Source organism: Canis lupus, chromosome 27, assembly GCF_003254725.2.
Source record: "Canis lupus dingo isolate Sandy chromosome 27, ASM325472v2, whole genome shotgun sequence".
NCBI lineage: Eukaryota > Metazoa > Chordata > Mammalia > Carnivora > Canidae > Canis > Canis lupus.
In genome coordinates this window covers 35,499,938-35,526,273 of record NC_064269.1, presented here as the reverse complement: position 1 = coordinate 35,526,273, position 26,336 = coordinate 35,499,938, and the positions used below count along the sequence as shown (strand labels likewise).

At 33.2% G+C, this 26,336-nt stretch overlaps 1 protein-coding gene across 2 annotated transcripts; it reads right to left on the bottom strand.

Annotated features, from left to right (window-relative positions):
* Window positions 1-15,993: 15,993 nt before the first annotated feature.
* LOC112665508 (natural killer cells antigen CD94-like) lies at window positions 15,994-25,974 on the bottom strand. Of its 2 annotated transcripts, none has more exons than XM_035707385.2 (8): window positions 25,798-25,974; window positions 25,252-25,401; window positions 22,970-23,041; window positions 22,015-22,134; window positions 20,662-20,751; window positions 20,339-20,490; window positions 18,426-18,532; window positions 15,994-16,382 (listed from the first exon to the last, which is right to left on the bottom strand). In XM_035707385.2, the coding sequence occupies exons 1-8, from the start codon at window positions 25,829-25,831 to the stop codon at window positions 16,262-16,264; spliced, it is 846 nt and encodes a 281-aa protein (XP_035563278.2). In that variant the 5' UTR covers window positions 25,832-25,974; the 3' UTR covers window positions 15,994-16,261. The 2 variants fall into 2 exon arrangements, with proteins under 2 accessions (XP_035563278.2, XP_025311105.3); XM_025455320.3 differs by having other exon boundaries at window positions 20,662-20,733.
* Between the last annotated feature and the right edge of the window lie 362 nt (window positions 25,975-26,336).

Below are 26,336 nucleotides of genomic sequence, written 5' to 3'. Positions count from 1 at the left end.
GCATCACTTGCCATCAGGGAAATACAAATCAAAACCACCATGAGATACCTCCTCACACCAGTGAGAATGGTGAAAATTAACAAGGCAGGAAACCACAAATGTTGGAGAGGATGCGGAGAAAGGGGAACCCTCCTGCACTGTTGGTGGGAATGTGAACTGGTGCAGCCACTCTGGAAAACTGTGTGGAGGTTCCTCAAAGAGTGAAAAATAGATCTGCCCTACGACCCAGCAATTGCACTGCTGGGATTTACGCCAAAGATATAGATGCAACGAAACGCCGGGACACCTGCACCCCGATGTTAATAGCAGCAAAGTCCACAATAGCCAAACTGTGGAAGGAGCCTCGGTGCCCATCGATAGATGAATGGATAAAGAAGACGTGGTCTATGTAAACAATGGAATATTACTCAGCCATTAGAAACAACAAATACCCACCATTTGCTTTGTCGTGGATGGAACTGGAGGGTATTATGCTGAGTGAAATAAGTCAGAGAAGGACAAACATTATATGGTCTCATTCATTTGGGGAATATTAAAAATAGTGAAAGGGGATAAAGGAGAAAGGAGAAAAAAATGAGTGGGAAATATCAGAAAGGGAGACAGAACATGAGAGACTCCTAACTCTGGGAAACAAAAAGGGGTGGTGGAAATGGAGGTGGGCAGGGGGTGAGGATGACTGGATGATGGGCACTGAGGGGGGCACATGATGGGATGAGTCCTGGGTGATATATGTTGGCAAATTGAACACCATTAAAAAAAATAAAATAAATTAAAAAATTTAAAAAAGAAGGCCTGCTTTTAAAGAAAAAAGACACACCTGTAAAGTTTCTTGTTTCCTAAGCCTATCTTACAACAGAAATAAAGGCTCAAAGTTAACAATCCTTGTTAAATACATCAGTATTAGTTTAATTAAATACATCAATTTTCACATGATCTTAATTTAAACTCTATTTTAAACTCTGCTCTAAGGTTCCCTGGAATATTTTATAAGGAAAAATGACCAACAGAAAATTCCACAAAAGCTCTTTGAAATCTGAGCATTCAGATAAATATAATATGTAGTTAGGTCTATAAATTCTAAGCCATCTTATAAAATGTATTTCAATAATTACAATTTTCTTTTTCAAATAAGCATCAGGAAATAAATTTCCCTATAAGACTATATTCAATTGAAATATCAGTAAAGCTCAAATTTAATTGTATATCATGAATTAAATTTCTCACTCTACTAGATCCCAACACAATCATTCAAAGGTAAGCAAAAATTTACCCTTTGTTACAAGAGAATAGAGTGCTTTGCCATTACGGGGTGCCAGTTTATAATGGCACATACCACTCCTTTATGTGTCTCATCCTTTATTTGTCCTTTAAAGTAGCAAAGACTTTCCCCAACTTTCCAAGTTTACACACACCTCAGAATTGAAATGCCAATCTTTATAATCCTAAGTCAGAATTTTCCAGAATTTAGCTAGATTATAAACTCCATATTCAAGAAAACTTTGCCAGTGAGAGCTTTTCAGACCTTAGTCTTGTTTCTCCCCTTCCTTTCTCAGTGAATCTGTAGTTGATCTTGTATCTGGTACACCAAAGACTTTCATTTCTGGTAGGCTAGAGGATTTTGATAAATCTATTTTCCAAAAATGAAAAGTAAAGAACAAAGAACTCAACATTATACACGGTAATAAATACAAAAATTTAGTATAGTAAATAGCTATTATATATTAACCCCTCATATATTTTATCTTTGTATAGAATGTTTCAAGTTGTAAGGCCTATATATCTTTATTTTAGTATTTTCAAAACCAGTATTAAAACATAAAATCTTACACATACAGGAAAACCTACAATGTATGTACACATAGACTTCATATGTATAATTAAATAATTTTAAAAATTCCTCAGAAGAATAAGATATTCAATGTTTGCAATAGATTTGCAGTCACCTTTAGTCACTGACTCACATAGTATATTTAAATTTCTTTATGTCAATCCATTTTATAACTCCAAATTTCATATTTGTTTTATTGTCCTTATAAATGCAATCATAATTCATTAATTCATGAATATTAATATTATTTATAATAAAAGGTGATTGGATTTTGACACAAGCCATATCAGCACAATCCTAGGCTTACAAATCCTCTCCACCTATGTATGCACGGTTAAATTTTGTATGCTCATAAGTATGGAATATTAGTCTTCCTTTTTCTAATATGTTTGTGAATATCTTTAAATCAATCTCATTTTCTCTGTTTGTGTCTTATTTATTTTATTGCCTGAAATTGGCCTCATTTTATTCTTTATAGTATTTCTGTTGTCAAGAAATATATTTACAAAAATAGCTTCATTTGAAACCTTTCCATTAAGCAATTCACACATAATTCAGGTCATTATTTCAGCCACATAGTCAGTAAACATCACCTCCGATAATGCTGACCTCATAGTCTGAGCTACACATCCCCTGAAAGTCACAGAGGTCCCACTGCAGCTTTGGCAGTGCTAGTGCTTGCTCTGTATCTATAGGTGTGAGCAGAGATGCCGTAGCCCACACTCACCAGCTCACACTCATAGTGTTTGTTCTACTTACTTTTCTGTTATACATATATTCAGTTTCTGTCCACATTCAATTTTGATGGTTATATTGCACTTCTAAGTGCTTCCTGAGTAGAGGCGTTACACTTCTTTTCAATTTCTTATATCCCCTGAGGGTCAACGAATATTTTATCTTTTTGTTGTTACTGCATGATAGAGCATATGAAAAACATTGAGACAGAAAGGTGTTACCTTTGAGCATACTGTGTCTTGTCTGAAATATCCTTTAGTCCCTTGCATTTGGCTAAATCTCAAATATCACAGAAAACTAGTGTACGATATTTTCCACAGCCTACATTTGTGTGAGACCCACTTTACATACTGCTAACACAGCCTAGGCTCACTTTAATCACTTATTGTTTTACACTATGATGTCTGTGTCTTAATCTCCTATAGACCACAAGTATCTTGATGGACTATGTTTGCTGATCTTTGCAACGTAGGACTATCACCGTAACAGGATGCATATGTTAACTCAATAAATTTGAGTTCAGTAATAAATAAGTGGGGTGGAATTTATGCTATGCCCTAGAATTTCTGTTCATTCCGTATCACATGTAGAAAACACAAAATAATGTTTAGGATATAACTCAGGTAAGTATCTGTCTTTTTTTGTCTTTCTTTCTTTCTTTTTTCTTTTACTTTTCCGACAGTCATAATGTTTAAAGTGAATAAAGAAAGATAGCACTGGATGAAGTACAGAAGTGTTGAGTCACTAGATTGTATACCTGAAACTAATATTACACTGTATGTTAACTAACTGGAATTTAAATAAAAATTTTAGAAAGAGAGAGAAATGTTTGTGAAAGACATAAAATATAAACAATTAGAATCCAATATTTTAAAAATAAAACTATTGGAAAATTTTAAGTGGTTGAATGTCCACCTTTTCTATTTTATAGGCAGCTCCCCTCAACACTAGACTCAACCACCTGCAATTCAAACAAAAAACTGCTTATTTTAAATTACAGTCCAATTAGTGAATTCAGTTAAGAAGTACTAAAATTGCAAGTGTGACTTAAAAGTAAAGAGTCTGCAAAAATGATCCATTTGTTTCTGTTTAATTTTTTGTTCCTTTATTTCTGTTTTTAATTAGCAAATGTTTAATAAAATGTTGGCATATTATTAATACACTTTACAATAAAATTAATAAATTTTACAAAATTTGCTTTCACTATAGACATAGCTCTACAATTATATATACTATCAGAACAAGGACGGAGTATTATCACAGATAAAGAAGAACAATCTAAAATGATAAAAGTGTCAAGCATTCAAAAACACAAAAATCCTTAGTGTAAATGCACCTAATGATAGAGTATAAAATACATGAGACAAAACTGATAGAACTATATGAAGAAATAAACAAGTTAACTATTTTAGGTGGAGACTTCAATACATCTCTATCAGTAACTGACAGATCCAGCAAGCAGAAAATCAGTAAAGATATACATGACCTGGCAACATTATCAATCAACTTGGCGTGGTTGACATTTACAGAATGATTTATCCAACAAAGGTAGAATGCATGCTCTTCTCAAACTTCATGGAACATTCCCCAAGATCAACTATATGAAACATACCTTAGCAAGTTTAAAAGAATAGAAATTATACAAAGTATCTTCACAAAGACCACCACTGCATTAATATAGAAATTAATAATAAAAGATAAAGGAAACATTCAAACAATTGGAGCTTAAACAACATCCTTATAAAAACAAAAAACTGCTTATTTTAAATTACAGATTAGTGAATTCAGTTAAGAAGTACTAAAATGGCAAAAGAAGAAGTCTGAAGGGAAATTAGAGTATAATTTTAAATTAAATGAAAATACAACCTACCAAAATTTGTGAGATACAGTAAAAGCAATGCTTAGAGGGGAAACTTCTAGCATTAAATACATAGAATAGAAATTTTTTTTAAAAAAATGCTTCTATCTTAAGAAACTAAAGAAAGAAGAGTAATCTAAGCTTAAAGATAATAGAAGAAAGAAAGTCATAAAAATTAGAGCAAAAATCAATGAAATTGAAAACAGAAAGCAAAGGGGAAAAGTCAATGAAACCAAAGCTGATTCTTTAAAACTATCAACAAAATTGATAAAATTCTAGTCAGGCTAACCAAAAAAAAAAAAAAAGAGAGAGAGAGAGAGAGAGAAAGGAGAAGATACAAATTATTAACGTTAAAAACAGAAGAGGTGTCATTACAGACTGCATTAAAACAATACAGTATTATGAGACTGAAGAAAGAGAAATTAAGGAGTCAATCCCATTTACAATTGCACCCAAAAGCATAAGATACCTAGGAATAAGCCTAACCAAAGATGTAAAGGATCTATACCCTCAAAACTATAGAACACTTCTGAAAGAAATTGAGGAAGACACAAAGAGATGGAAAAATATTCCATGCTCATGGATTGGCAGAATTAATATTGTGAAAATGTCAATGTTACCCAGGGCAATATACACGTTTAATGCAATCCCTATCAAAATACCATGGACTTTCTTCAGAGAGTTAGAACAAATTATTTTAAGATTTGTGTGGAATCAGAAAAGACCCCGAATAGCGAGGGGAATTTTAAAAAAGAAAACCATATCTGGGGGCATCACAATGCCAGATTTCAGGTTGTACTACAAAGCTGTGGTCATCAAGACAGTGTGGTACTGGCACAAAAACAGACACATAGATCAGTGGAACAGAATAGAGAATCCAGAAGTGGACCCTGAACTTTATGGGCAACTAATATTCAATAAAGGAGGAAAGACTATCCATTGGAAGAAAGACAGTCTCTTCAATAAATGGTGCTGGGAAAATTGGACATCCACATGCAGAAGAATGAAACTAGACCACTCTCTTTCACCATACACAAAGATAAACTCAAAATGGATGAAAGATCTAAATGTGAGACAAGATTCCATCAAAATCCTAGAGAAGAACACAGGCAACACCCTTTTTGAACTCGGCCATAGTAAATTCTTGCAAGATACATCCACGAAGGCAAAAGAAACAAAAGCAAAAATGAACTATTGGGACTTCATCAAGATAAGAAGCTTTTGCACAGCAAAGGATACAGTCAACAAAACTCAAAGACAACCTACAGAATGGGAGAAGATATTTGCAAATGACATATCAGATAAAGGGCTAGTTTCCAAGATCTATAAAGAACTTATTAAACTCAACACCAAAGAAACAAACAATCCAATCATGAAATGGGCAAAAGACATGAACAGAAATCTCACAGAGGAAGACATAGACATGGCCAACATGCATATGAGAAAATGCTCTGCATCACTTGCCATCAGGGAAATACAAATCAAAACTACAATGAGATACCACCTCACACCAGTGAGAATGGGGAAAATTAACAAGGCAGGAAACAACAAATGTTGGAGAGGATGCGGAGAAAAGGGAACCCTCTTACACTGTCGGTGGGAATGTGAACTGGTGCAGCCACTCTGGAAAACTGTGTGGAGGTTCCTCAAACAGTTAAAAATATACCTGCCCTACGACCCAGCAATTGCACTGTTGGGGATTTACCCCAAAGATACAAATGCAATGAAACGCCGGGACACCTGCACCCCGATGTTTCTAACAGCAATGGCCACTATAGCCAAACTGTGGAAGGAGCCTCGGTGTCCAACGAAAGATGAATGGATAAAGAAGATGTGGTTTATGTATACAATGGAATATTACTCAGCTATTAGAAATGACAAATACCCACCATTTGCTTCAACGTGGATGGAACTGGAGGGTATTATGCTGAGTGAAGTAAGTCAGTCGGAGAAGGACAAACATTATATGTTCTCATTCATTTGGGGAATATAAATAATAGTGAAAGGGAATATAAGGGAAGGGGGAAGAAATGTGTGGGAAATATCAGAAAGGGAGACAGAACGTAAAGACTGCTAACTCTGGGAAACGAACTAGGGGTGGTAGAAGGGGAGGAGGGCGGGGGGTGGGAGTGAATGGGTGACGGGCACTGGGTGTTATTCTGTATGTTAGTAAATTGAACACCAATAAAAAATAAATTAAAAAAATAAAATAAAATAAAACAATACAGTATTAACATAAGGGTAGTTGTAAGAGATAAAACAGGTTAGAGTGGAGGAAAAAACACAAGACTTAAGATTGTTTCTCTTTCGACAGATGTTATTTTGTTTTAACCTCTGTAGTGTCTGTAGCCATGTCTTCTCTCTCATTTCTGATTTTCTTTCTTTTTTCCCCTGTGATCAATCTACATATAGATTTATCAATGTTATTAATTTTTTTAAATCCTGCTTTTGGTTTACCGAATATATTTCTGATTTATTTTCTATTCCTTCTCTCATCTTAATTATTTTCATTTTACATTGTTTTGTGTTTAATTTTTAATTCCTTATTATACTTACTTAGTTGGAAGCTTAGTTAACTGATATGAGACCTAATAATTTAGGTGATAACATTCCCTATAATAATAAATGAGGAAGAAAGAAGAATTATACTTTTTTTTTTCTACTTTAGTTTGCTCCTTACCTAATAAGTTTTTGGTCAAGTGTCCAATTTTTGATTTTAGATATTTAAATCCATTCAGAGTGTTATAATATGGTTCTTATGTTTCATGTTTGGTTTTTATGGGAGAATTTTCATCAGCTGAAATGTGATCATCATTTTCTATGTTCTTCCTGTAATAACTTAAAATATGTGAAATATCATTTTTATGGAGTTGGTGTGGTAAAGTGGGTGCTTTATTAGATTTACTTAGGTCAAGAGTGGCCTCTTCTGTCATGAGAATGCAATGCAGCACCTTCAATGAATGGATTTTGGAGAGAGAAGAGGTGTCGTTTTTTTCTTAATGTCATTTTGTCTAACATATCCTAACACTCTCCCCACTTGACAAGCATATTTCTGCTTCTTTTTTTGACTAAGCTTACTTGGATTATGAAATGCATTTTTATTACCAATAACCATGGATGATTTCTCTCTTTACCCAAAAAAGAATGCAAATTCAATGTTTTTATGTATAAAGTCAGTTCATTTTCTGTCACTACAGGGGGCATTGATTCTAGGAGGTAATAAGGAATTCCTTTTACTTTTATACATTTGCTGGAATCACATCTTATCTGAACTCAAATACCCTGTAAAACACGTATTATTCCTCCACTGTTGCCAACTGGAAGAAAAATAAATCTAAAAACTTCTGTCCATCATTTATTTTAGCTACAGAATAGCAAAAACACCTTCAGTATTACCAAGCAGAGGGTTTTAATTAAATGTACACATTAATGGCCTTCTCTCTTTCTCTTTTTTTTTTTTTAACTTCTTCAGTCTTGACCAGAAAGTATCATTCTGGTAATAGGTATTCTATCCAATATTTAGCTCTCCATTATTTCTCTATATCTATTGTTATGTAGTCCTTTTAAATGTTTAAAGAAAGGTTAAAAACTACACTATTGTGAGATTCTTATCAAGATTCTTATCATTGTTAGAATATCATCCTATGCCACTGTCTGTTCCTTCATAGTATTTCTCCAGTGCCTCACAAAGTGTATACAGTAGTCCCCCCACCATATGTGGTTTCAATTACCTATGTTTCAACTGTAGTCTGGAAGCTGATGATCCTCAGGACAATGTCAGAAGGTCGATAGTAGCCTCACACTAAGTCACAGTGCCTACAACAATCCCCTCACTTCATCTCAACATTTTCCATCTCAAATTAGCCCAAGAAGGACAAGTACAATACATTTTGAGACACTTTCACACAGCTTTTATTATTGTATATTATTATAATTTTTTCTATTTTATTATTATTGCTATTAATCTCTTACTGTGCCTAATTTATAAATTGAACTTAATTACAGGTACTATATACAAGAAAAACAGTATATATAGGATTTGATACTTATCCTCCCTGCAGATAAGGGGGAACTATACATGACTGAGATCTTCATGAGAAGACTGAGATCTTTACAGATATACAAGACATATTTAGATGTTAAGAATATTAACTCATTTCTATCATGAAGCTTATAAATAAATTTTTCAGTTTATTGTTATATTCCTTTTTTAAAAATTAATTTTCACCAGTTTAATTATAAACCATCACAAATTTCCTGGAAAATCTTCTGTAATTTTTGCTTTAAAAAGGACTTCCCATTCTGATTAGTTACCACATTTTCACTATTTTTTTTCACTTTATATATCTCATTCTACTTTCAACTTTTGAGTATATTTTGGTATACAGTATGGAGAGAATACGTGAGATCTATAATTTTCAAATTATATAACTGTTATGAAATAAACTATCATTTCTTAAATTATTTGAAATGCCACTTGATTGCAAATAATTATATTCGTCTTTTTATAAATCTGTTTCATTTTTAAATGACAGTAGAAGATCTTAACTTTATCAGACAAATTTCAATTATTATAATTTTATTTTTACTTATTTCAGTTTCATCCAGATGGACTCTAAACCAAACTCCTAACTGATTTATACTAATTTGATCAATTTGTCCAAAACAAAGAGGAAATAATCTAGGGGCAAATACATTTTTTTGTCATTATATGGAGTTATAAAGTATAGTTGTTATGCTTACCTTACAATAAGTGTTAAATAGAAGGAATATAGTAGGGAAAGCATAATAATATAGGAGATAATAAATTTAATTTCAGCCACCATTTACTTAGCATTTAATGTCAGACAGGTTTTGAGCCCTTAGATGATGATAATGCTGGATACGTGATATATGATAGATAAGTAAATGATAGGTAGGTAAGTAGTTAGATAGATGATAGATATAGATAGATAGATAGATAGATAGATAGATAGATAGATGATAGATAGATAGATAGATAGATAGATAGATAGATAGATAGATAGATGATAGATAGATAGAATGGTATGAGTTTTCCTTGTCAAATGATATGCTGAAATACTAAGACTTTTACTCTTCCACAGAGCCCAATGCTACCATTTTAACTTCAATTTCACACTGACATTGACCATTTTTGAAGAATCTTCTATGTCCATAAAAGTTTTTTGTTTTGGGTTTTTTTTTTTATTTCAAGTATGTATACTCCTCACAGCACTAGGCTTTTCTCTACTCTCTTCTTCCTGAGATCCCTCAATCCATATTTTTAGAGGAAGTAACTGAGAAGATCTCCGAAGTTTTCTTACTTGAGTGATAATCCACTAATTCAGTCTGATAGTTTCAATTTCTGGACATATCCTCCATATTTCCTTATAAAATAAATGTAAGCAAGATGGAGGCTGAGAGGATTCACTTACTGACTCAGTCCTTCATTTTGAAATTAAAATTTTCTAGTTTCCATTAATTTACCTTCTATATAACTAAAATACATAGAGAAGAGAAAACTTACTATTCACATATATTTTTTCATAGATTATTAAAAGCAGAAGCCAAACATATAACATGAGTTATAAAATTCTTTCTATAGTTTATCTGCATATAACCAGGACAATATAAAAAATCCTTGGGCAATTTGACTACGTCTTAGTTTCATGACACTTATGCATTTAAATTATTTTTGGCTTTCCCTCTTTCATACACAAAAGAAATAATTTTACTGTGTGAATTGCAGCTATGATCTTTGCTGTAAGAGAAAAATGAGAAGCAGTAATGGGAACTATATATTTAGCTTAATAACATAGGAGTAAATAAGATGGTTTGTGTCATCTACAAGATACAATTACTGGCACTGAGTTAAACCAAAGTCTCAAACATATTCATTTAATATTTCTTCAATTAAACAAAAGCAAACTCAAGTCCAGAATTTTTTATTAAAGTGACCATTCTGTTACAACTATTTCTTTCTCTAAATTCCCAGGGGGAAACAAACTATTAAATGTTGCAGACGGTTTTCAGTTAAAATATTTACTCATCCATATTGGCATGCAAACTGTAATTTCCATTTAAAATAGCCACTATTGTTCATGTACTTCACCACGTCAATATTACCTCTTGACTAAAGCATTAAAACTGTTTAAGTCCTGAACCATCTCACAATAGAAAAATAAAGACACCACTGTGACCATACTGGTTTAGAAGTTCTGCTGACTAGAGAGGATGTTGGGTAACCAATAAATCAACCTTCCCCAACCCATCACCTTCTCCAGTTATTGCCCAATCTCCTTAAGTTATACATCTTGAAAAGAAAATCTAAACTTCCTTTGTCCATCTCATAAGCCACTGAAACCTAACTTTTATTCTTCTAAAACCAATTTTTTGAGTATAGTTGACACACAAGGCTACATTCATTGCAGGTGTAAAAGAAAGTCATTCCACAAGTCTATACGGTATGCTATGCTCACAAGTGTAGCCACCATCTGTCACGATATGTATTATTACAATACGACTGACTATATTCCCTATGCTGTGCCTCTCATCTCTGTGACTTATTCATTCCATAACTGGAGGCGTGTGTCTTCCCCTCCCTTTCACCCATTTTGCTTATCCCTCCATCTCCCTCTCCTCTGTCAACCATCAGTTTGTTCTCTGTATTTACAGATCTTTTTCTGCTTTCTATGTCTTTTTTTTTTTGCTTTGTATGTGTTTAGATTCTACATATGAATGAAATTATAAGGTACTCATCTTCCTCAGTCTGATTTGCATTCTTTAGAAGGCATGACAAAAAATGAGATTATGCCATTTTTGACGAGTGAATCTAACTTTTGTCCTTCTATACCATTAAAGCTGTTACAAGATCTCAAATGATATAATCTCTATAGCTAAACCTAATGGATATTCTTTAGTATTCACCATGTTTATCACTCAATCATTCTTGAAATATTGTAGTCCAGAAGTTTCTAAGATACTAATTTTCGACTTTCTTTTCTTTTACAAGACTATGTAACAATACATCCTCCTGTGGTTCCATTTACCCCTATGCATCATTTCAATATTGATGCTGCTCAGATATGGTGCTAGATCTCCTTCTCCAGCATGGTCCTACTTTAATAATCTTTATTAATAAAAGATGACTGGCAGTTATATTTTGCTGACTTTGTATTTTTGTGTTGCATATAAATTGTATTATACCTCCACACCATGTTAGCAAAATAGCTATGCTACTTGCAAACACAGCTGGGTATGAACTTGACATCTTGTCACAGAGAAATGAAAGGGATAGAGTGTAGTTATAGTGGCTTTTATATTAGTGTCCAACTGATGAAAACATGGTTGTTTTTCACTCCTTTCCAAACGTGCAAACTATGTAAATACAGTCAAAAGTGATGTTTCTATGCCCACAAAATGTTCGAGCCTGCTCTCTTCCACTTGTTGCTGTTTCCTGTCTTTAGTAAAGCATTGTTGAATGTAGTTCTTTTACTGTGGTAAAAGGAATAGATTACAGTTTTCTCTTTCTTTAAAGATTTATTTATTTATTTATTTATTTATTTATTTATTTATTTTAGAGGGGGGAAAGGGCAGAAGGAGAGGCAGAGAGAATCCCAAGCAGAGTCTGCACTGAGTGTAGAGCCCAACACAGGGTCAATCACATGACCCTGAATCATAACCTGAGCTGAAACCAAGAATCACACACTCAACTGACTGTACCACCCAGACATCCCTAGATTGCAATTTTCTTCACCAAAAAGTTTGATATAACTCTTGCTGGCACTGGAGAAATGAAATGTGGAAGAGAAAATGTCTTTTGATTTACTGCTAACAATGTGTGAGTCTGTGTAAGTCCCTCACAAGCCCCCAACTTTCTTCTATATTTTCTGCAGACATTTCTGGAACAGTGAGACTACCTGCCAGGGCATAGGAAGAACTTCACCATCATGTGTTCTCTTACTTCCACTCTATAGGTTACGCATGTGTTTATTTACTTTCGCTGTGGTCCATTCACAGGCTGAGAGGCGTTAAGGACAAGGTGATTCTGAATTTGCATGAGAGGACTTTTCAAAAGTGCTTTATTTCTCATTTGCCTCTATTTCATTTGGAAATATTTTTTAAAAACTATTTTTACTTCTAAAAATGGAGTTTAAATGCAGAACTAATTGAATGAGAATTTTTGTTTTAGCTACACTTGTTCCATTGTTGATTGCGTATATATGAGTTAAAAAGAGAAGTTTATAAAGCAGGAGGGTTTCTATTCTCATTAAAACAACAGGGCTCTGTTTTGAGGAGCATGTAATCAGCTGGATATTTCACAGATATACCAAATTTATTACAACTGAAACTTACCATTCTGGACTTCCAGAAGTCTTTTCTTTCTTCTGTGTTCTCCACTGAGTGGAGCCATCAGCTAACCAAATATCCAGTGATATCACTGGATTTAATCCATGATTCCAAATACCTGATTCAAATGGATAAAAAAAAAAAGAGCTCCTTTTTATTCCATCTCCTTTCAATTAGAGGTCAAGTGGTCACTAAGTAAACCTTTCTCTGTGCTATTTTCTCTATAGAAAACTTCTTATGCATAACATTGACTTTTGACTAATTCTGACTCAGTCCTTTAGGTTTGAGTTCTTTATTCCATAGTGAATGCCGTGCTGTGCCTTGTTTCCCCCTTCAGAATAGTAATTTCCACAGATGCCAGGGACACTGAGGCATGACACCTCTGAGATCTCAGCCCAGAGGTTTTGCCATCAGCTAAAGACATCTGCCTCACTTTCCTACTGGACACCTACATCCATGTCTGAGCGATACGAGAGAGATAACAACCTGGCCCTCACTTCAATTTGAGGTTATTCTGATGGACCTTCCCAGCTTCAGAGATTCCCATTAAGTTGGCTGAAGCTCTAAGTTGGTTGTCAGTTCGTTGCAGTTCATCTGTCCAATACTGTCCTTTCCCACAAAGTGCTGGTCACAAGAGCATTTTTGATACAATAACCTGTCTCTCACATATACTCTCCAAAGAACATGCTCTTTAACTGTCACTCCAATTCTACTGCAAAACTGAAAAGTCTGTAAAGTCTTCTGAATTCCTCACTATTTTGTATTTAATATGGAGTCATTAATTTTTTTATTCACTATTTTCCCACATTTCTAATATAATCTTATCTGCCATTAAGTGGTATAGTATGTTTATGTTAGACACCTCTTTGAATAGATATATGAGAAGATGTATATGCTAGTGTGTTTCAGGGCACAGACTTTTACATTAAGATATCAGAGTTCAAATTCCAGCTCTGCCACTAACAAGTTCTATAACCTTAGAAAGTTTAAATTAGCCACTTCTTTCTTCTATAAAATATTGCAATCTACTTTATTTGAGGATAAATTTGATTTACACATATAAATCACTTGTAATAGCACTTGACACAGAGTAAAATTTAAATATATGCTTGCTATTATTTTATTTTATTTTTCTTAAAATCTCTAGACTTTCCTGAGGAATATATTTGATTTGTAGGACCCTTTTATTACACAGGAAAAATCAGTGTATGATTGTAGGGAAATTCATGCTATTGTTAGTCAGACTATAGGCTTTTTTCTGAGAACTCCTCCCCCTTCCATACATATGCCTATAGCTGAGGTGGCCATATTTTGATGGCTTAGCCCTCCCTTAACATGGTAAATATTTTTTTCTAGTAAAATTAAATAGGAAACTCTCTCATAAGAAAAGATATAACATGAATGTCTGAAAGTAGTTATTGTCTATGTTTTCAATTACAAGAAAGGAATGTGTCTTCATGAAAAAATAAATAAATAAACCCCACATGGAAAGAGAAAGGCAGAGAAAATCAGCACAGGTGGCTGGTAGACTTAAGATTCCTAGCTCATTTTCCTGTGGCCAAGCTGTTTTGCTACCTTTCCTTTGGTTTGTTCACTCAAACTTTTTTTTTCCTCAATTATACATAGTAACCAAGTATATTTCCAAAGCTAGATTGAATTCTGTTACCTGTAATTAATAAAGTCAACATGACTTGTAGAACAGGTAAAAGGAAAAGAAGATAGGAAAAAAAAAAAGAAAGAAAGAAACACCTGTGCAGACGATTGAATGAAAAAGAAAGGGAATAGGAAGGAATGAAAGAAAATGGAAGGTAGATTAAGGAGGTAAAAAGATTAGTCTCATATGTATGAAGAGTATTTAATCACCAAAATTTCTTTTTTTTTTAATCACCAAAATTTCTAACAATAAAACTTTTAAGTCATATTATGTTCCACAGTTTACAAGGAGCATAAAAATTTTCTTCTCATCTAAAACAGTAGCTAACCCCAAACACTTCTTCTAATCTAATCATTCTTCTAAATGCTTTAAACAATGATGCTCTTTAATCCTCAAACAGCTAGGAGGTACAGCTATTATCATCCCAATCTTGTGACCTAGGAAATTGAGACTCATAGATGAATAATGTGCCAGATGGCAAATATATAAGTATTGTAATAGAAAATATTTGAGTCCAGGCCTGAAATTTCTAACAGCAAAGGTTTCTTTACCACACCTGTCAATAAATCAAACATCATCCTAAAGAAATGAATGTTCCCTAATGAAAACTTCAAGTTAAAAAACATTAGGGAGCAATTAGAGAAAGACCTATTAAGGAAACTAAAAGTATAGGACCAGAGTGGAAGGAAGAAAACCAAGAAGGGGCAGAACTGTTCAAAGTAAAATAATATTATATCCAAAGATGATGATTATGACAAAGTGTCAAGAAGAATGAAATAAGTAATCCAGTAAAATTCTGTAAGTAAATAGTATGAGCATTGAAATAAATTGGATTTGTGAATTAAACACACTGCCTAAACCAGAAAGACATATAAAAAAATTTGAAATGAATGAATGACTAACAAATAGACCATTAGCATTTTAAACAAAAGCAGTCTCAATAAAGAAGAGAAAAAGAAAAGACAAATAACGATGTTCTGGGTAATTATCGGAAAGTGAGAAAGTATATAATCTGGGTGGATTCTTCCTTTGAGCGCATTTACTTTGAAAAGAAGCCTACATAAGAGGCAAATTGAAGGGGATATGCATAGAACCGGATGGGTACAGATGCATGGGTATGTTCTTGGAAGTAAAGTACTTTAAATGGAAGTGGTTGCATGTATGTGATGGGAAAATTAATGACATAAAGCTTGAAACAGTGTGGGGAGATAATTAAGGGTTGATCCAAGTCTATTTAAAAGTAGCCTTTGACAGGAAATATATTTTTTTCCACTAAAAGGGGAAGTAAGGAATTGAAGATATAAGTGAAACATATATTTAAAATGTGCTAGGAAGACTTCTGCAAGCAATTTTGAAAATAGATGACTTCAGAAATTTGTTTTATTTTTTAATGTCATGCTTTTTGTTGCTGTGATATTCTGTATTTTTTTACATCCTTTGTATGTGTTAAATCATTTATTGCTTATATTTCCCATTATATTTCTTCTGAAGGTTTGTTTCCATAGGATCATAACTATAAATGAATAAATAGACTTTGAAATATAAAACAGATCCAAAAAGACTAAGTGGTCACAATAAATGACATGTTTATTAGTTCATTTATATAACTCTCACAAAATCAAACAGGTTCTGAATTTCTAACTTTTCTGGGTTACTGTGGTATTCCTGCTACAACTTTAGATGTTGCTTTCTTCTATCATAAAGTCATTATCAGTTTCTGCCATGAAAAAAAAAGTTACAAATAATATGGAAAAAAAACAATAGAATAAAGACTGGCATATCTTGAGTCTGAGATGTGAGCTTCATAGCTTTTCTCTTAACTTTCTTCGTCTGATTTTTAGTGGGCAGCCTTCTCACACAAGCATGAAGAGGACTTAGTGCAGTTATCAGTACCAACAGTGTGTGAATTTACATACACACAATTCCCTTGGAAATCCAGATTTCGCTCTGGCAAACCCCTGGGGAAATGTAGAAAACACAAGTCACTGGTCAAACTCACTATGTTCAAACTAGTGTTATTTAAAAACTACTGTGTGAAATTCATTATGCCTAGTGCTGTCAAACAAGGCAGTAAAGACTCTCTCCCTCTTTTGAATAAAGAACTCATGCATTGATAGAAGAGATGAGTATAGAACCCATAAATAAGTATCACAAAATATGATAATTATTTACAAGTGGGAAAATATACACCAGCCTAGTGAGAAAGAGAATGCTCTGGCTAGAAAATTATGGCAATAGCATGAAAGGACATATGACTTGAGATATAAAATTATGTTTTAAGTATAAATTGGCATAATAGAAACCACTCAACTATGCACGTACAGCTGCAGATGGTGGAGTATTTTGCTTGTAAATACATTATATTAGATAGCCAATATTAGCAATGAAATTTAAAATGTATATATGTACTTATGTGTGTGTGTGTAATATGTCAGAACTCTTCCCTCTGATCTGATGTGTTCTTCAATCTACAAAATCACTACTGACATAAATGCCATACAGCAGATGTTATCAAATACTCTGATTGAATTTAGTCCTTGACTAGAGATCTAGAGTTTTTTAGGTCATTGTCAATAAAACTACCTTTCATCAACTCCACAGCAAAATTGATTATCTAGTACTTCTGGGAAAAGGTAAAGTTTATCTACTCAATTATTAAATGCATAATACATTCCTTTTCAAAATGCCAAAGAAATTAGGAAAAAGGGAATTTTGAACTGAGTAAGAAAAATAAATTTCCAAGATATTTTATGCATTCTTCCATTCATTAATTCAACACACCTATTGAGTATTCTGTGTATCAAACATTGTACAGGGTTTGAAATAGAAGAAAACATTCAAGTCACAAAATTCTAATAACAAAAATGATCAACCACATTATACAACGTCATCTTGAGTCTGGTTACTAAAATTAAGAAATATTTTTATTGTCATAGTATTTATAACATTCCTCCTTTTCTAGAAGATTGATGAAATTTATTGTGATTGTGGGAATGTGATTAACCTATATAAAGAGATCATGATCACATAAGAAACCTGATATAATAATATCAAAGTCTTCATTAAAAAAACCCAGCATATTTAAAGCAATTTTGAGATGGTAATATTAAACCCATTTATCCTTTATAACTATTAATTTGAAAATTATATTTCCTACAAGACAAACTTATTTGGACACTTATAATGAAAATATGCCAAAGATATATCTTGCATTTCTGAATAATTTAAAATGAAAGAATGTTATTTGAAAGCAAATATGATATTTCATTTGGCAAAGGAAGAAGAATAAAATTCATATTTAAAACCCAAAAAAGTAATAAATAAAATTATCAACCATGAACATAAGCATAGACAAATAATTTGACACAACAGTATAGGAAAGTCCAGAAAAATATTCATGTCTTAGAAACTTAATATATAAGAAACCATTCCAAAAAAATTAAAAATAAATAGGATAAAAGGTCAAAAGTATTATTAATGGTTATAGGAAAAAAGTCTCACTAAACATTAGACAAACATAACCTAAAAGGACAAAATAAAAATAATTTACTATCAAAATTATCAAAATAAACAAAATCTGTTTGTCACATAGTGATGAAACAGATTTATAATATATATATATATATATATATTTTTTTTTTTTTTTTTGCCGTAGTTGTCTAATGCAGTGTTTCTGGATCACAATTAACCAATATGTGCTTGAAACCATAAAAAGGACCCAAATTCCTTGGCCAAGGAGTGACAATTTTATACTTCTTCCCCTAAGAACAACAGAGATGTCCCAAACTTTATATATAATAATATTCTTCTCCACATTACATTCCTTATCCAAAATTGTAATTAATCAGATCATCTAATCATAGAGGCATAGTTACACTAATTATGAAATATCTAAATGACTTGTCTCAATTCTGTCCCTGGTAATCTCTATTTCCTCAAGTTCTTTAAGCAAAAGACATTAAGAAAGGAATTAGGAATTGGGTTATATATTGGAAACTTACAGCCGAGGAGAAGGAGAGGAGCCATCCTCCCACTTCCATTCATTGTCCTCCTCCTTGTAAGACAGGCCAAGCCAAGTACGATTTACTACAATTAATTTCATGATAGTCTGCATGGAACCAACAAGTACAAAAGTATTAATACTAAAAGCACATTAGAGATGAAAAATACGGAATTTGTGTCAGGTGAGAAGTAAAAGAAACAAAAATAAAAATACTGCAGTATATATATGTCCACTGATAAAGGAAATATCAAAAAAAAATTCAGTTCTGTAGCATCTGTGCTTTTCTCAAACTAGGAATTAATTGCAAAGAAAAAAAGAAAAGATAGCCAACATAAAATTACATATTCAGGAGGACACTGTACACTAAAAATGAATTACCTTTCTTAACTCATTTTGTCACTTATTCAATGCTGTGCTTAGTCTTCTAGATCAAACTATACAATTGAACAAAAAGGAGGAAAATCCCAGCTTGGGGGTATTGAGTCCAGATAGAAGTAAACATCATATATACTAATGATATGTAAAAAGATGAGAAATCCTATAAAAGAAATTAAAGCAATGAACCACAATGAGATATCATCTCACACCTGTCATAATGGCTAATGTCAACAACAAAGAAACAACACTTGTTGGCCAGGATGTGGAAAAAAAGGAAAAGGAATCCTCATGCACTGTTGATGGGAATGCAACTGGCACAGCCAATGTGGAACATAGTATGGAGGTTCTGCAAAATATTAAAAGAGCTACCCAATCATCCAGTAACTGCACTAAGGGATATTTACCCAAAGAATACTAAACATTAATTTGAAAAGATATATGTATCCCTATTTTTATTGCAGCATTATTAACAACAGCCAAGAAATGGAAACAGCTCAAGGATTCATCAAGAGATGAATAAATACAGAAGATGTTGTATGTATGTATGTATGTATATACATATATACATATATGATGGAATATTACCCAGCCTTAAAAAGAAGAAAGTCTTGACATTTGCAACATGGGTGGATCTAAAGGGTATAATGCCATTCAAAATAAGCTAGTCAGAGAAAGACAAATACCATATGATTTCACATATATGTGGAATTTAAGAAACAAAACAAAAGAACAAAGGAAAAAAGAGATAAATCAAAACCAGACTCTTGACTAGAGAGAACAAACTGATGGTTACCAGAGAGGAGGGGAGGGATGGGTGAATTAGGTTATGGGGATTAGAGTACACTTAACAAAAAATAAAGAATAATTTCATTATCTTGGAATTAAATAGAATGAGTTAATTTTTTTTAAAAAAAAAGAGTACACATCATGATAAGCACTGAATAACATATAGAATTGTTGAATCACTATGTTGTATTCTCGAAACTACTATAACACTGTATGTAAACCATACTGCAATTAAAATAATAAAATAATGAAGGAAAGGAAAGGAAAGGAAAGGAAAGGAAAGGAAAGGAAAGGAAAGGAAAGGAAAGGAAAGGAAAGGAAAGGAAAGGCAAAAAAAAATTAGAGCAGGGCCAGAAGAACTAGGAGTACAGAGGAGGGCAACTGCGGATGATGGAAGGTGGGCACTGATGCACACGTTGCAAAGTAAAATGGGTTCCCAGGGCAGGCTCATTGAGAAGGTGATAACTGAATGAATGCATACTTGAAGTGGTTAGTCATGGCTATATGAGAGAAGAACATTGCATGCGGTGGGAGCAGCAAATGCAATGTTTTTACAGGGAAGTTATGCCTGGTGTGTTGGGAAAAGAAAGGTGTGCTGAAGCACAGCACACCAAGAAAAGATGAGTGAAAAATGAAGCAAGAGAGTATTCCTTTCTCTGCTCTTACAGCCACAGTGAACACTACTTCCTTTGGGTGGTCCTGCTACATATTCATATCCCAGAAGCAAAGAATAAAATACAATCTCACCTTCAATACACTCCTTTCTGTCTTTAAAAATGTAGCATTCAAAGAGATACAAAGATCAGAACAGTTTAACCAAGAAACCATTTCCATAGTTTGATGGTAGCAGTAGTCTTTGTATTGAACCCAGTGATTCAGAGGAGGTCCACACCTGTCTCCTAGGAAGAAAAAGATATTTATAGCTTAGAGCCCATAGATCCTCAGAGCCCACAAACAAGGCCTATTGCTTCATATGTTTCCCTTTTAAGATAAATATGACTGCTATTAAGACTTATTATTTTTAAAAAATAATTATCAACTCGGAATTTTCTTGATTTCTTTCACATTACCTTGTTTCTCCTTTAGTTCTTGTAAAGCCTCAATGAGATACTCCTTCTGGCTTTGGACCCACTGTAGGGTTTCTACATAGGACAATAGGACTTAATAGATGAGAATACACATTACATTGGATTATTTTTTGCGATTTTAAGAGTCATAATAATGAAATTATCAAGTGGCAAATATACAGATATTTTTGGTTCAATTCCCTTCTCTTCTGAATTAGTTTCATCTCTAGCTGAAATAATCAATTGCTTAGAAACCAGCCTTTTAAAATGCACACATCATGGTCATAGTCAGCAATACTGTATTATAAATTCAAACTTCCTAAGAGACTAGATTTTACTTGCTCTCATACAAAATTTAAATAATTATGTGACATGATACACTACTCCAGTAATCATATTGCAATATGTAAATGCATTAAACCAACATGTCATACACCCCAAACTTACACAATGTTATATGTTAAGCATATATCAATTAAAAAAAAAAAAGAAAAGAAAAAGAGGGCAGCCCAGGTGGCTCAGCGGTTTAGTGCCGCCTTAGGCCCAGGGCATGATCCTGGACACCCGGGACTGAGTCCCATGTTGGCCTCCCTGCATGGACCCTGCTTCACCCTCTGCCTGTGTCTCTGCCTCTGTCTCTCTCATGAATAAATTAATAAAATCTTAAAAAAAAAAAAAGGAAAAAAGAAAGGAACCTGTCTTTTAACACAACATATCACTAAAGGACTCTCAGATGGGCTGATTTAATTATTCGATATAAATTTGATACTTCACAGGAAATAACATTGTAATGCAAGGCCTTTGTAAAAAAAAATATCTCTTTATCATAAACAGTCTATTTTATATTATAATTATTTAGCATAAAATAAGCTTTATGATGACTCTAGTATTTTAAACTTCTCTCCTTAGGAGGAATTTAGCAACTATGAAAACACTATGATTTTTCATATATTTAAATTCTCCCATTTCCATGCTCCCTAAATATTTTGCACATATCTCTACTACACATCTGGACATTTTGATTTTTTTTTTGGTTTATATATGCCTTCTCCTGAACTTCCTAAAGGTGATGTTCATACTGATCACCAGCCTAATGGCTATTATTTAGTGTGCACAGAAAAAATATGAATGAATAAATGAGGGAATGAGATAGTTAATGTAGGAGGCTGTGTCTCATAAATGTGTGACTCACTCAGTTTCAGAAGATGATGGGGAGAAGAGGTAAGAAGCCATCAAAATCACCATGCTGCTGTGTCAGAGAGCAACCAACCATTTACATTATGCAACCAACCATTTTAGGGCTGCAAAAAGAAACTAGCATTCTGTATAGAGAGTTTGTTCTAACTCTCATATTACCTTTATTTTGGGCAAGAACTTTTTGGATCTTTAGACATTTTTCGGTTCTGTTTTGGAAAAGCTCCATCCATTCGTGAAGGCTCTTCATATTGGTTGTTGTTACCTCAACAGTTTGAAAGTCTAAGAACAAGAATTCCCAATACATATAAAACACATGCTTAATTACAAAACAGCAGTGTATTCAATTATAAAGTACTTTTTTTTTTTTTACTTTTCTCCTTACGAAAGTTCTCCATAAATGTTTTCAAAAGCTGTGAAAAGATAGTTGGCCAAATACTCTTTCATTTATCCACTATTACGTCTGAAGTCTATGCTTAAATCTAAAATATCAACATAATTTCCTTATAAATTTGAATGCATGTTTCTATTAATATAAAATGGTCCAACCCAATAAAACAAACAGCAAAAACAACAATGTCTTGAATAAATCTTTTAGCATCATGACTGGTTGATTTAATGTTTAGAATTTCACCTCTGGATCAAAATTATAGAATTTTGAGTATCAAACTAGTGATATCAAAGAAGAACATTTACTTTTAAATCACCAGTTGGAAATAATTTTAGTAATAATAAAAACATTCTATTGATCTAATTTAGGCTGCTAGAGACATTGAAAATTTAAACAAATCATTAAAGAAGTTATTTTCTGATTTCTAAGTACTGTTGTAAATTCATTGAGCTTATTTCTTAGGAAATTATAATTTTCAAATAATAATAATCATTACTATCAATATCTCTACAGTAATTGCAATAAAATTGCCTTCCTGGAAAAATATTGCAGTTATTGAGAGTTCACAAGGTTAAATTCATTCATGTAGTAAAAAGTTGTGATAATTTCGTGTCATTTTTTGCCTGTTCTTTTTTCACTGTGGTAACCAAATGTTTACCTAAAACTGTTATCTGAAAATGGTTTAAAAAATATAAGAAAAAATCTCCCCTAATTAATCAGACTTACATTGATAACCAAAGAATCCACAAAATATCAAGACCAGCAGGCTGAAGATTCCCAGGATCACAGGAGTGATTCCTTACAGAGAAAAGGAAAAGAAGAAGCTGAGAAACAGAGTGAAGGATAATTAGAGATACTGTGAGCTTCTGTCATTTGAAAGATTAATACCATTATTTTCCATTTGTTATTGCTCTAAAATGTCTCAAATTTTCTGATATTATCCAACGTGTGAATTACTGTGAACTTTTAGGCTGACTGAGAAGAAAAAAAAAAAAAAACCTACTTAACAGGATGTGCAGAAATGGTTAGCATAGCAGACCCGATTACCATTATTTGAAAGGTCTGCTTGTAAGGTTGGCCTTGGCTGGCATCTGGAAACCTAGATATCAGGAGGATTCCCACCACAGTTATTGATAAGAGTGGGTCATTATTCCTGAACTGTTTGTGCACACCACATAATATATGATGAAGACCTATTTTCCTTCTGGAATTCTGTCTGGAATTTTGTTACATGCCAGCCACAGATTGCCTCTATAATCAGCTCCAATAAAGATCCTAAACACCAATTCTCTAATGAGTTTCCTGGGAGGGCACATTGTCAGAACTTACTGAAGGAATTTGTGTGACCCATGTGACTGTACTAGGAAAAGACACTTGGAAGCTTGAGCCTCCTCTCCACTATTCTTCACTCCCTGTACTTTTTCCCTGTGCTGCCTATGTTTGGTATCCTTGCATTGTCATAAACCTTAGCTGTAAGTACATATATCCACATGAATTCTCCCAGCCAATCATCAAACCTGAGCATGGTCTTGGGGATTTCCACCACAGATGAAAATTTTACATACAGGTATTAAATATCCTTAAATGCCAACTATAATATTTCAGTTCAGATTATCTTATCCTCACTAATATAATCAGATGGGGAAGTATTTAATTATTTTATTTTATTTTTAAGATTTTATTTATTCATTCATGAGAGACACAGAGAGAGAGAGAGAGGGAGAGAAACAGAGTCAGAGACACAGGCCGAGGGAGAAGCAGGCTCCATGCAGGGAGCCTGACGTGGGACTCAGTCCCGGGTCTCCAGGATAAGGCCCTGGGCCAAAGGCAGGCGCTAAACCGCTGAGCCACCCAGGCATCCCTATTTATTTTAAACCTCTGTTATTGTTAAGATAGAATTCTTTATTTGAACTTGCTGACTAGTGGTATATCCTTCCACTAAAGAATTACCATAAATATTATGGAATATTTAACTGGGTGATAATTGCTTTCAGGACAAACATCATCTATAATTTCTTCAGTTTCACTACAATAATATGTTACATTGTCATTCTAGAAAACAAACTTTCAGTCATCATTGTTTATAGCCTTTCCTTGATTTCCTTCTGAAATAAACTTATAGACTCTAGTGTAAAAAAAGTATTTATACTTCTGAAGAATTACACTTCCAAAATAAGGTGAAATGTCGCCATCATATAGAATGGTTATAATATTAATAAGTAATGTCCAAATAATTTCCTCAACTTTCTGAATAATGTAATGGTGGTTATCAACCAGAGGCAATTTTGTCCCCAAGTGGCATTTGTAAGTGTGTAGAGACATTCTTGGTGTCATAGTTGAGGGGTAAGTGCTACTGGTGTCTAGTGAGTAGAAGCCACAGATGCTGCTAAATGTCCTATAGTCATTGGACCATCCCCCACAACAGTTATCTAGCCCAAAATGTCAGTGGTGCTGAGGTTGAGAAATCCTGCTCTACTAAATGCTTCATTATGATCAAAAGGAGGAAATCATACAGTTGGGTTCTACCTTTCTTGATTTTTTTTACAAGTTTGCTGAAATTTAATGGCTGAGTAATATTCCATTGTATACATATACTACATCTTCTTTATCCATTCATCTTTCGGTGGACACCAAGGCTCCTTCCACAGTTTGGCTATTGTGGACATTGCTGCTATAAACATCGGAGTGTAGGTTTAAATCATGATCATATTTTAAATTTTGAATTTTGATCATGTTTAAGTCTCTCAATTTCATGTCAGGAAACATGTCTAAATTTGGACAAATGGCTTCTTTTACCTTTGAGTATTTTCTTTAGTGTATGTCTTTGTTAGACAATGTGTTTTTGTTTTACTTCTATATACATTTTGAAAATTTTTAATCTCTGTATTTTCTCTAAATTGTAAAATTCCCAAATAGTAACAGCTAGAGAAAAGTAAAATCAGGTAAAGTACCTTAAGATAACAAAGAGAGAACATAAATGCATAAAATCTGGTGTATATATACTGTACCATTCATCCTAGTGGGCTCAGAGATTGTTCTCCATTCACCTTCTGGAGGAGGAGGAGGAGGAGAAGGAGGAGGTGAAGGAAGGGGAGGAGGAAGGCCAAGTGGTGGTTCCAAGTCTACAATAGGAATTGTCTCTGTCTCCTCTGTGATTTCTTTTAGCATAAAGAAAATGCACAATTAATTTATAATCTTGTAAAGCAAATGATATTAGAACTTAATTTAAAAGATTCATTACTATTTTCAAAAATTGCTAGAAAAACAATATTATAGTAGTAGTGAAATCAAAGACATTCAAATCACATTTCCATCCAACAGCCCACTCAGCTAAAACTATTTAAATGATTGATTACACTTTGGGTTGAGCCAGGAAACAGATTATTATTTCTGTTAATTTTATTTAAAAGTATGCTATCAGTATATCTGAAAAATATTAAAGAAATTACAGGCCTTTATGTCTCTGTTATAATCATAACCAGCAGTTATGATAGACAAAGAATTAAAATTTTATTTTCATTAAAATGATATAGGATTTTGAATTAAAAAAATACCTGGAGGCTGCTCAGAGTTTTCAGCATTGGACATTATGAAGCCTTCTAGATGATTTCTTTCCTCAATGGTGAAGAAGAGCCCACAAAGATGTTAGCAGGTGACTGAAAAGATTTGTTCTGCTACTATCCTCCTAGAGTTGGTGAAAAGTCCAGACCTAGCCTAAGTGGGTCAGCTACTTACAGTTGTATGAGACTAACTTTGGTAAGAAACCACAGAGGAAATGTGAAAGCAGCTGGATATATTTCTAATAGTTTTTCAAAACTAAAATTATTTCTATTTAATTAGATTATGTAAAACAAGCCTTTTAATAGCATCTGGCTTATGTAAATCATAATCTGGAAATAAATTAGGAAAAGCCACTCTCATAAAACAATTGTAATTAATAGTCCATAGTGAAAATTTTCGTGAGAATTGGATATATACTGAAGGAGATGTAGGTACATGGAACCTAGTCTAGACAACCAGAGGAATAAGAAAAGGAGCAATACTGGAAATAACAGATACCTGTTAAAGGTAGATTTAAATGACAGCCTATAAC